Source organism: Crassostrea angulata, chromosome 5 (assembly GCF_025612915.1).
Source record: "Crassostrea angulata isolate pt1a10 chromosome 5, ASM2561291v2, whole genome shotgun sequence".
Lineage (NCBI taxonomy): Eukaryota > Metazoa > Mollusca > Bivalvia > Ostreida > Ostreidae > Magallana > Magallana angulata.
Window position 1 is genome coordinate 43,477,554 of NC_069115.1, and position 13,253 is coordinate 43,490,806.

At 33.6% G+C, this 13,253-nt stretch overlaps 2 protein-coding genes across 2 annotated transcripts; one reads left to right on the plus strand and one right to left on the minus strand.

The window, feature by feature from the left end:
* Window positions 1-7,933: 7,933 nt before the first annotated feature.
* Window positions 7,934-9,564, plus strand: LOC128185864 (soma ferritin-like). The gene is made up of 4 exons (XM_052855538.1): window positions 7,934-8,161; window positions 8,409-8,555; window positions 8,782-8,907; window positions 9,266-9,564. Exons 1-4 carry the CDS (start codon window positions 8,057-8,059, stop codon window positions 9,401-9,403), a joined length of 516 nt encoding a protein of 171 aa, XP_052711498.1. The 5' UTR covers window positions 7,934-8,056; the 3' UTR covers window positions 9,404-9,564.
* A 1,223-nt stretch (window positions 9,565-10,787) lies between these two features.
* LOC128185815 (uncharacterized) lies at window positions 10,788-12,894 on the minus strand. The gene is made up of 2 exons (XM_052855483.1): window positions 12,826-12,894; window positions 10,788-12,451 (listed from the first exon to the last, which is right to left on the minus strand). Exon 2 carries the CDS (start codon window positions 12,386-12,388, stop codon window positions 11,147-11,149), a length of 1,242 nt encoding a protein of 413 aa, XP_052711443.1. The 5' UTR covers window positions 12,389-12,451; window positions 12,826-12,894; the 3' UTR covers window positions 10,788-11,146.
* Between the last annotated feature and the right edge of the window lie 359 nt (window positions 12,895-13,253).

Here is a 13,253-nt window from a genome sequence, read left to right on the forward strand (position 1 = left end):
CGAACAAAACAAAATAGTTTAAACACATCTACAACTATAGGTCTATCATCCCTCAAAGTTTGGATGTTCAAGTCTTTATCGTTTCTGAGATCTCATTGTCCATAGCTTTTTGTCTCGGGACAGGAAACGGACGACAGGAAGTGAATTTTGAAAAAATGAAAAAAAATGCCTAGAGATATTTTCGTTCTCTATCAGTCCTATAAATTTCAAGAAAATCCATCCATGCATCTCTGAAAAATCGAGTTAACTTTTTAAAAAACTTGATTTGTTTGAACTCTTCCTGTGTGGACCGGAAGTGACGGTCGACAAAATAAAAATGGTTAAACACATCTTCCATCAAATGTCTATCATCCCTGTAAGTTTCGTGTTTTGATCACTTACAGTTTCTGAGATCTCGGGGTTCAAACATTTACTTTAAAAAAAGGCTTCATGAGATATTTGAGATATCTCTTCGGAAGTAGAATTTTTATGTTTATTAATCATCGGATAGATGACATATGTAAGCATTTACACTTATATTTCAATTCTCCGAGAAATATATTAAATGCGTAAAAACATAATTTTTGAAGAGCTTCCGGTGACGACCGGAAGTTACAACGAACAAAACAAAATAGTTTAAACACATCTACAACTATAGGTCTATCATCCCTCAAAGTTTGGATGTTCAAGTCTTTATCGTTTCTGAGATCTCATTGTCCATAGCTTTTTGTCGCGGGACAGGAAACGGACGACAGGAAGTGAATTTTGAAAAAATGAAAAAAACGCCTGGAGAAATTATAATTTTCTGTCAGTCCTGAAAATTTCAAGAAAATCCATCCAGCCATCTCTGAGAAATCTTGTGGACAAAAAACGGACAAAAAAAAATAATAATAATAATAATAATAAGAAACATTACAATCACTATAAGGTCTTCCGTTGGAAACGGAAGACCTTAATAACTAGACACTTGTTGCAAAAGCAACAAAAAGGTCTTCCGTTTTGATATACATGTATCCATTTAACTGTGAGACATTGCTTCTCTCACATAGAAAAAAAGTAGATATGATATTTATTGTGAATGATATATCCAGACGTTACTTCCATGTAAAACAACGAAAATGAAAAAGAAATAAATTTTTGAAGTACTTTCTGTGACGACCGGAAGCAACGCCGATCTAAACAAAAATATTAACCATATGTACAATCATAAGTCAATCCTTCCTCAGAGTTTGGTTGTTCACGTCTCTGCCAAATCTAAGATCTCTTTGAAACAATATTTTTTGTCTCGGGACCGGAAACAGACAAACAGTAGTGATTAATAAAAACAGAAGGTGGTATTTCTCGTACATTTGTTAAGCGTACATCACTGTTTATCAGGCTAGATGAAACACCCGAGAAAGTTAGTTAAACTTGTTAAAAACATGATTTGTTTGAACCCTTCCAGTAAGAACCGGAAGTGACAGTTGGCAAAATTAGAGTCGTTAAACACATCCCCAATCAAATTTCTATCAATCATGAGAGCTTCGTGTCTCAATCACTTACAGTGACAAAAATCTCGCGGACATCAAATTTGTATAAAGGAAAGCTACAGAGATATATTTGAGATATCTCACCGGAAGTAAAATTTATTTGCTAATTTTACATTATATAGATAACATATGTAAGATTATATACTGATATTTTCATTTTATGTAAAATGAATAAAATATGAAAAAAAACCCAAATTTTTGAAGTGCTTCCGGTGACGACCGCAAGTTACGCCGAACATTTCAATATAGTGTAAACACATGCACATACATAGGTCTATCATCCCACAAAGTTTGATTGATCAAGTTGTCACCGTTTTTGAGATCTCTAGGAATCAAGGTTTTTTGTCTCGGGACAGGAAACGGACAAACGGAAGTGTTCGATGAAAATGAAAGTAGTATTTCTTAACCATTACACAACAGGACTTAATTGGCTATCAATTTGTCTTACATTGTCAAACAAAAACAGTTAAACTCTTTACCAACTTGAATTGTTTGAACTCTTCCGGTGTGGACCGGAAGTGACGGTTCACAAAATTAGAGCGGTTAAACACATCTTCTATCAAATGTCTATCATCCCTGTAAGTTTTGTGTCTTGGTCACTTATAGTTTATGAGATCTCGCTGTCGTAATATTTGTTTTAAAAAGACTACCTGAGATATTTGAGATATCTCACCGGAAGCAATTTTTTTTTGTTTATTAATCATCGGATAGATGACATATGAAAGCGTTTATACTTATATTTCAATTCTGTGTTAAACAAATAAAATGCGTAAAAACATAATTTTTGAAGTGCTTCCGGTGACGACCGGAAGTTACGCCGAACAAAACAAAATTGTGTAAACACATGTACATACATAGGTCTATCATCCCACAAAGTTTGATTGTTCAAGTCGTCACCGTTTTTGAGATCTCTAGGAATCAAGGTTTTTTGTCTCGGGACAGGAAACGGACAAACGGAAGTGTTCGATGAAAATGAAAGATAGTATTTCTTAACCATTACACAACAGAACTTTATTGACTATGAATTTGTCTTACTTTGTCAAACAAAAACAGTAAATCTCTTAAACAACTTGGATTGTTTGAACTCCTCCGATGTGGACCGGAAGTGACGGTTCACAAAATAAAAATGGTTAAACACATCTTCAATCAAATGTCTATCATCCATGTAAGTTTCGTGTCTTGGTCACTTACATTTCATGAGATTTTGCTGTCATAATATTTGTTTTAAAAAGACTACCTGAGATATTTGAGATATCTCACCGGAAGTAATTTTTTTTTGTTTATTAATCATCGGATAGATGACATATGAAAGCGTTTATACTTATATTTCAATTCTAAGTTAAACAAATAAAATGCGTAAAAACATAATTTTTGAAGTGCTTCCGGTGACGACCGGAAGTTACGACGAACAAAACAAAATAGTTTAAACACATCTACAACTAGAGGTCTATCATCCCTCAAAGTTTGGAGGTTCAAGTCTTTATGGTTTCTGAGATTTCATTGTCCATAGCTTTTTGTCGCTGGACAGGAAACGGACGACAGGAAGTGAATTTTGACAAAATGAAAAAAACGCCTAGAGATATTATCATTTTCTATCAGTCCTGAAAATTTCAAGAAAATCTATCAATCCATCTCTGAGAAATCTTGTGGACAAAAAAGGGGAAAAAAATAATAATAATAATAATAAACTAGACTCTTGTTGCAAAAGCAACAAAAAGGTCTTCCGTTTTGATATACATGTATCAATTTAACTGTAAGACATTGCTTCTCTCAGTATTTCATAACCATTAGACAACAGGACTTAATTGACTATCAATTTGTCTTACTTTGTCAAACAGAAGCAGTAAATCTCTTAAACAACATGAATTGTTTGAACTCTTCCGGTGTGGACCGGAAGTGACGGTTGACAAAATAAAAACGGTTAAACACATCTTCTATCAAATGTCTATCATCCGTGTAAGTTTTGTGTCTTGGTCACTTACAGTTTATGAGACTTCGCTGTCATAATATTTGTTTTAAAAAGACTACCTGAGATATTTGAGATATCTCACCGGAAGTATTTTTTTTTTGTTTATTAATCATCGGATAGATGACATATGAAAGCGTTTATACCTTTATATCATTTCAGTGTTAAACAAATAAAATGCGTAAAAACATAATTTTTGAAGTGCTTCCGGTGACGACCGGAAGTTACGACGATCAAAACAAAATAGTTTAAACACATCTACAGCTATAGGTCTATCATCCCTCAAAGTTTGGATGTTCAAGTCTTTATCGTTTCTGAGATCTCATTGTCCATAGCTTTTTATCGCGGGACAGGAAACGGACGACAGGAAGGGAATTTTGAAAAAATGAAAAAAAATGCCTAGAGATATTTTCGTTCTCTATCAGTCCTATAAATTTCAAGAAAATCCATCCATGCATCTCTGAAAAATCGAGTTAAACTTTTAAAAAACTTGATTTGTTTGAACTCTTCCTGTGTGGACCGGAAGTGACGGTCAACCAAATAAAAACGGTTAAACACATCTTCTACCAAATGTCTATCATCCCTGTAAGTTTCGTGTTTTGATCACTTACAGTTTCTGAGATCTCGGGGTTCAAACATTTACTTTAAAAAAGGCTTCATGAGATATTTGAGATATCTCACCGGAAGTAGAATTTTTATGTTTTTTAATCATCGGATAGATGACATATGTAAGCATTTATACTTATATTTCAATTCTCCGAGAAATATATTAAATGCGTAAAAGCATAATTTTTGAAGAGCTTCCGGTGACGACCGGAAGTTACGACGAACAAAACAAAATAGTTTAAACACATCTACAACTATAGGTCTATCATCCCTCAAAGTTTGGAGGTTCAAGTCTTTATCGTTTCTGAGATCTCATTGTCCATAGCTTTTTGTCGCGGGACAGGAAACGGACGACAGGAAGTGAATTTTGAAAAAATGAAAAAAACGCCTGGAGATATTATAATTTTCTGTCAGTCCTGAAAATTTCAAGAAAATCCATCCAGCCATCTCTGAGAAATCTTGCGGACAAAAAACGGACAAAAAAAAATAATAATAATAATAAGAAACATTACAATCACTATAAGGTCTTCCGTTGGAAACGGAAGACCTTAAAAAACATTACAATCACTATAAGGTCTTCCGTTGGAAACGGAAGACCTTAATAAGAAACATTACAATCACTATAAGGTCTTCCGTTGGAAACGGAAGACCTTAATAAATGTGTAACTTTTTATATTGTCTTTGGGCTAACAGGAAATACTTAGGAAAAAGAAATATTTAGACACTCTGGAAAACAGACAAACTATTGCTATGTGTTGTTGTAGCAGATAATATGCTCTTTTACTCTGAGGGAGCAGTAATTGTTTAGCAGAGACATATGTCCTTTGTGTAACAGTCTTTGGTGTAACAAGAACAAAAAGTTACACCATAGACTATCACTGTTATCCCAGAGACTATAATTTACATAATTTATTTTTTTGGGAAAGATATGATGAAATTATTCAATAAATATATCACAATGTATCACATTTGTTAGTTTATGCTTATATATAATGTTGAAGCATCTGTTTGCTGTAGATCTAGATTATTTCTCAATCATGCAATATTTTGTTACTCCAAAGACACATACAATTAACACCAAGGACATATGACCTAAAATATTCATTTTAAAAAAATTCAGCATTGTCAAATCAAATCAAATTTATCAATTCAAGTATAATTAATATTGAATTTGATATTGGACTTACAGCTTAAGCCAAATTTTCCCTAAAAAATATTATTTGACTTTAAACAAAATGTGTTACCAAGGACTTTTAATGTTACGCAAAAGAGTATTTCAATTCCCATGCATGTATTTCTGATAGAAAAATTAATAAAACAAGTATTGTATAAATACATTTTATGACAGATTATGCAATGTAGTATAATAAAATACTAAAATTATTCATCAACTAGATAAAATGGTGTCCATGGTGTAACATGTTGTGTCTTTTGTATAACAAACTTAAATTTTACGCCTGAACTTGTAGAGAATAACAGTAACATGTATAATATATCCGCTGAAAAGTGCATTTGGTAATTTTGAATTCATTTAAAATACATTCAAGCTTTCAAAACAAATTGAAATATTAAAACTTTGATTCTTATAATAGACAATGTCCATGGTGTAGCATAAGTGTCCTTGGTGAAACATACTGGAACTAAATTGTGTAAATAATTTGACTTTAGGGGCACTATTATGCACATTGATAATGATTACTGTTAAATATATGCATTCATAAGTTATAGCTATGAAAACATTCAGTTGTCTCTATTTTGAAATCTGATATTTTTGTGTTTAAATAAAGGTTGTCCTTGGTATAACATTTGGACTAACAATAATTGTCCTTAGTGTAACATCCCTTATTTTGTTTTTATTTTCAAAGATTTTTCAAGAAATATTGAGGTTTTTTCACTTAAGATTATTTTTCATGTCACTTACAAGTGTCTCCCAAAAAAAAAAATCAGACATTAAATGGAGAAGAAGTTTTCAGTGTGCAATACAATGTCATGAGATAGATGCATATTTCTCATTCACAAACCAAATATGAAAAATTAAGGAAAATACATTATCAAATTCTTGTTTTATGATTAAGTTCAAGAAAAACTTCAAAAAATTTAACTTTAACACCAAACCAAGTGCATGAACAATAAGATTTAATGAAATTTATGAATATTTCTTATGCGTTACACCAAAGACTGTTTCCTTTTCATGTGGTTGTAAATATCGTATTTTTATAGATTTTCATTTGATGTACTGTTGGCATATTTTAGCAAACAAACATCATGATATGCCCGATACAAACTATGATAAATTCAATCTGGTTGTAAGTACTTTGTTTTTAAACAAGTGGTACTTGAAAAAATCCACCTTTTTTGAGAATGACCCATATACAATTTAAGAGTATCCGTTATAAGATGTTACAGAAGTAAAATTTATTCACAAAATGTAGATTTTTTACAATTTGACACTGAAATGCACGAGACGGTTTTAATGGCAAGTTATATGTTTCTCTCAACTTTTTAATAATTATCAAATTGGAGTTATTGACAATTACTGTACACGTGAGTTTGATGGATTTTTGACAGTCATGTGAGCTTTAATTAATGAATGATAGAACAAACTGTAATTTTTATTAATTTTATTAACGTCCAGTTAAGTACCCCCCTTCCATGTTAGTTTGTACATCATATGAATTATCGTTACATAATAAACAGTTTGATATCACGTTCCTTTTGTTTAGGGTAGTCATTGCAGGTCACAAAGTAGAACGAACGTCATCAAATCGGTGGGAAATACATTCGCTACCTGTGCGTTTAGTACCAAAGGATGCAATATATTCTTCTTGCTTTAACTTGTAAGAATTAAAAATAATAACATTCCTGTGATTTCAAATCGATAAAAATATTTTTTATTCAATGAAAAGTAAATAGCCTCACATACCCATATTCCCCGCCACATTACTTTACCATGCTACACATTATGTATAAAGATTCAGGGCATGGTTTACTAAGTACTGAATACCCAAAATTATTTGACAGAGAGCGTATAACTATTAACTTGCAAAAAAAAAAAAAAAAAAAACACCGGTTAAAAATTTTCCAAAAATATGCACATCTACTCCTTTTATCTATAAAAAAAACCAACTCTAAAAGAACCGACCCCCCCCCCCCCCCCCCCAAAAAAGTGAATTTGAATTTCCTGGTAATATGCCAACACACTATCAATGGTCCTATATGCCAAAAAACTTACAATGAATTAAAAGGGAGTTGTGATTACAAACTGTTCAATATTATCTTCAATACAGGACCAAAATTCAAATTTCAAAAGAGCCAAAATTCCCAGAAAAGTTAAAAAATTGGAATTTCTTGGTGATATGCACATAGATCTACACATTGTGTTTCATTTATCGATAATACCTACAAAAATTCAACTTATATTCCTTGCAGCGGTTAAAGAAGAGTTGTGCTTACGTAATGTATCATTACTATATTAAAATTAAATGATAATTCATGTGGGCTTTATGGGTAGTGTAATTGGTTACTGCAGAAAAAATGTATTTTTTCCTTCAATCATAAATTCTCGAATTAATCATCAAATAAGGCCTTGAAAAATATTATTTAATTGACGATAAATCATGCAAAAAAGTATGGATTCCATCCTATTGAAAGAAAGAGCTCATTGTAACATTGCATATCAAAATTAAAAGGCATGTAATACATTGTAGGTCTACTCGTATAATAAAATGATGAAATTTACGATGAGGCGGGCAAAATACGACAGGTAACAATTTAACCTAACACCGCATGACATCAGGCAGGTCAGGTGGAACTGAGTCGTCTGACGTCACACACTGTATATATACCGCGGCCAACCCCGAAAGCGCCATCCGATAATTCCTGTTTTGCTGCGTCAGTGAACGTACGGGCGGGATTGTCACAGAAGTCTTTCACGTTCTCTTTTTAACGTTTTACAAACTCAACAACATCCGAAAAAATGTCTCAGAGTCAGCCTCGCCAGAACTTCCACGAGGAAAGTGAAGCAGGGATCAACCGACAGATCAACATGGAGCTGTACGCCTCGTACACATACCAGTCCATGGTGAGTTAAGCCGATAAGGCAGACATCTTGGTTTTTTCTCACGACCGCCGTCTATAATTTCTGTGACAATTATATTAATATCGATTGACATAAAACTTCTAGCCTATGATAAGTAATATTGGATAAGTGGTGATTATTTTTATGGTATTGGCGTTTTGTGAAAAATGTCAACATAGAAACACGTGACCGACATAACTATCACGTGTTGACAACGTGATTATAGTTTCCGTATTTATTATCATTTTAGGCTCTCTACTTCGATCGGGACGATGTGGCTTTGCCAGGATTTCATAAGTTCTTCAAGCACTCGTCTGACGAGGAACGTGAGCATGCCGAGAAGTTGATGAAATACCAGAACAAGAGGGGAGGCCGTATTGTGCTGCAAGACATCAAGGTATATAACATAATGTATAATGTTCACTTTCTCTTTAATTATAGCCTCTTTTTAAAATGGAAATTATCACTAAAAATAAACGATTTCATTATGAACAGAAGGACTTAGAATATACACAAGAACAATTTGATTATTTCGTGAATGGAGAAAATTGGGAATCCTTAAAAAGGTTTTTTCTCTTTTCAATAAAACTTTGAATGTAATGAAACATGCTGTTCGTTTTTAGAAACCTGACCGTGATGAGTGGGGAACAGGACTTGACGCCATGCAGATAGCCCTCCAACTGGAGAAAAGTGTCAACCAATCCCTGCTTGACCTTCACAAGTTGGCAGATGGTCACCGCGATGCTCAGGTAATTTTTAATTGTCTTGATACATATTGACATTTTTTCCATATCTCTTCTGTATCAAAATGTCTTGATAGAAGGTTGCAACATTTTTTTCTTGTTCGAGTATGCGAGATTTAAAAAATGCAAATGGCTTTTAATATTTAGTAAATGGGCAATGTGTAATTCATGATGGGTAAATTCGCCATAATAATTATTAAAAGAAAATATTAAAATTTTGAATATTTTTAATTTGATAACTATCAATGTGCAAGGTGTAATGAATCGCAAAGGAAGAGCAAACGTTCTCAAGTTTTTGACTTGGATAATATTACAAATCTGCAATGGCAGCAATTATTTGATGTCCTTATCTGTTATTTTCCAGATGTGTGATTTCATCGAGTCGGAATTCCTTGAGGAGCAGGTTAATGCCATCAAGGAGATTTCTGACCATGTCACCCAGCTGAAGCGCGTGGGGGCAGGTCTGGGCGAGTATGAGTATGACAAACAACTCCAGAGCTGAACCAATCTCCACAGCTGCCAGTCCATGTTATAATCCGGCTCTATTGCCCTGTGTTTCCAGTTTTGGACTTCTATTGTGCATTTAAATTACTAACTCTGTTATTTGACTGGCATTTACTCAGTTTATTGATCAAAAAACAAATAAAAAACTGTAAAACGTTATTAATTCTTTTTGTTCATTTTATTATCAAAGTTTTAGTAACTGTTAAAATAAGAAGCCTAATGAGAAAACAGTATTTCAGCTGCTATTGTCTATTTGTTGTGACAAGTGAATTGGCTCGCTACATTACATTGTAATAGTGGCAATTGTCCGTAAAGTTCCTAGTTATTCCTTTATTCGAAAAAATATACAATCGCATCAATCGACAGGCACTACATTTCTCCTTATCTACAAAACATCTTGACAAGCAGTTAAAACAAGGGGAAATTCTCAAAATTATGAATAAAAATCCTAATTCGTGGATACATCATTAATATACAAATGCTCCAACAAAAGTGGACGGTATGTAACGTTGAGAAATAGTGTTTGCTGCGACCCCCCCCCCCCTGGCTATGTACCTGTGATACATGTGTGTACACGCGGTGTTCTCGTGAGAATATGATCCCAATTTGGGCTCGTCCACTAATTGTCGCACAAAAACTATGAATGAGACATTGCGCTAAGTCCTGCTTTGCCATTTACGCAACGGCTGAAATCTCGATCCGATGTTCCATTAGCATAGATCCAGAGGGGTTAACTGATTTTTTGACAGTTACATGTAAGTTGAAACAACTACTTATTCATTCATTATACATTAGATCGAATGTTTTAGAAGAAATTGGTATGGAATAAAATCTCAGAGTTTTAAGGTTCATCAGAGCCGAGACTAATTTTTATAAATACAGAACACGATGTATTCGACAGATAACGTACTTAAATCATTGCCTTAGAATTTTTAATATTTTATTTGCTGACCCTAAAGCAATGTTCATGGTTACATTTTGCAATGCTTTAGTGGAAAATGCGAAACACATTAACACTGTAGAGAACTACTAAAAAGATCTTTTTTTTGCGGCCAAATCGCTCTGCGGCAAACAGAGATCGTCATGAGAGAGAGCTAATAACAGTTACTGCATGAAATAATATATACTTGTACAATGTAGTGCATGTTGAAATAATCTATTTGGTTAATCTTTAATTTTAGTATTTTAATGGTACGCTATGATATTGCAAAAAAAAGAATGAGGATTTGGAGTAAATGAAAATAATTTTTTGTTGGTTTGCACAAACCAAATTAAAAAAAACCCCACACATACTCACAAAACAAAAACATATAGAAAAAAACCCACCCCACACACAAAATACCCCCCCCCCCAAATATATATATAAAAAAACCCTGAAAGAAAACAACACTACATATCAAATATTAATTAAAATTTTCTTTTCATCTAAATGAAGAAGGCTAATTTCTTGATTTAGAAACTGCGCATTGCTACAAATTCTAAGAGTTAAATCACCTGCAATATGTGGCTTTGTTGAAACGAGGATGCCCAGTTGTTTTGTTTTTCGATGGTTTCTATTAACTTTAAAAGAAGTCAATATTCCAACTATTTGTCTCGATTGAATGTCAAAGATTGGAAAATTCTTAAGCTTACAATGCGAGTTGTGTAGTTTTCTGCAATGACCACAAACAGTATTAAATACATGTACATGTTTTACTAAGCTTTCCTTGTGTTTTGCAGCGGAAGCCGAAATCTTTTTTTTTTATTTGGGAAAATATTTAACATACTCTCCTCTTTTGATAGATCCTATTCCATTCACAATAAATTGACAAAGATGCGATTTATGATTAAACAGTCTTGTAAGAATTATCCCAATCACAGACTGGTCAAACCTATGACAAGATCCGAGTCTTTGCTTTTTGCCTCGTGGGCATCTCAGATACGATTTTGATTTGTCGAAATCCATGCAGCCGTATTGTAATGCACAAGATACCCACGGCTTCATTACCGCCGTCAGAGTAAACTCGGACCTTTTGAACGCCATCCATGTTGCTTCGAGTTCTGGGTAATCAAACATACACATTTGTTCCCCTAGAGCCGCAAACGTTTGTGGATTGGTCCTCACTGCAATAGATCCCCATCCTGGAATTATTTGAACACCAACTTCCTTAGCTCCTTCAATAAGTTTATTTGGAGGTTTGCCATTGAACCGCACGGAAGCATCTGCCCACATGACAAAATCAAATTCTATCAACAAAAGTTGTATAATAAGCGGTTTCCATCCAAAGCCACTCAGATTGCGAATATGATTTGGAAAACTGTGGAAAGGAAATTGTCTTATCTCACATTTGCAGTATTTTTTCATTTGTTTTAGTTGGTTTTTATTCAGTCCTAAGTCATACAGAATCAACTTCATGTTTGGATAAAGTGGCAGAAGATTTTGATGATAATCTCTAATTAATCCCTGGATTTCATTATAATGGTTAGATGATGACGCAGAAGCCAGAATCGGGTATGGCGAATCCACAGACTTACTGGTGATACTTTTTATTCCAACTCTATCAAGATTCAACAGTTTTAAATACTTCTCCGGCACATTAAAAGAGTAATTCAAAACTTTTTGTAGATTTTCTTTAAAGGAGGAATGAAAATCGTTACATTCATCTGAGGTATTGTTTTGTTTTACAAACTCGTCCTTATCCGGGTTCATCAATGGAGCCCTTTCATACACGTCACTCATTTCTTGGATCCACATCAAATCATCATTTTGCTGAACGTTGCTGCCATGCAAATTTTCTCTGTGAATCTGCTCGAGATTTCTGTGTCTGCGACCTGTTTGAGCAAGTTGTTCAGATTCCAGATCGCCGATGTCGGACAAATTCATTGAATTGTCTGTCGAGTTCATTTGATACCTTACAACTAAGTCACAAAAATTTGCTACAACTAATACACACATGAGGGCACACAATATCAAAAACGGGTTTCTTTTACACGTCCGACGCATTTTGCAGTTAGTTTTTTTTTCGCCGTTCAGTTCTACTTCAGTTTTAATTTGTATCGGTGATGCCTACAAAGTTTAGAAAATTAATTGAAAGTTGTTTCATTAAAGAATAAAATATTATCATAATGTCAGAAATTATCCAACTACTAGAAAATAAAAGCCCGTGTCCTTTAAAAAAATGCCTGATTCCGTCAAATTGTGATTATCAATTACTTATTAATTCTATAAGAACATTTTATGATTATTATACAAGACGAAAAAAGCCTCACAACATTCAGTCAATGACTAAATTAAAGAATTCATAACTAAATGTAGACACTATAGATGAAAACGTAAATAATCCTTTTCCTTTTCATATAATGTACTCTTTATTAGAAATAAAATGAAATAATGCATGAATGTATTCTATAATTAAAAGATTATAATACCCATAAACTTACCTTTAATAAGAAACAATTCACATGCCGTTATTTTTGTTTTTGACCCGTGACCGCCTCACTTCCTTGATGATATAGGAGTAGAGGCACAACTACCCGTGTGCTGAGTCCAGTCTAAACACGGAGCCCCGGGGGCCTATTTGTGTCGTAAGTTATTAGCAGGTTATGCCATCTACACACATACATTCCCCTCTCCGGTCTAAACAAAGTTTTATAGTCTGTCCCAAGATATTTGTGCAGCACATTTCGCCGATTTTTAAGAAAAATAGACATGCCTGTGCAAGGAGTGCAACTGAAATAGATGAAAGGGGATACTTTCAAGATATCTTCATTGACAAATGATCATTTTCACTCGGAAAAAATCAAAGGAACGAAAAAAGATTTCTTACGGAGATTTATAATGGGAAATTTTGACATCTTTTCTCCAATCG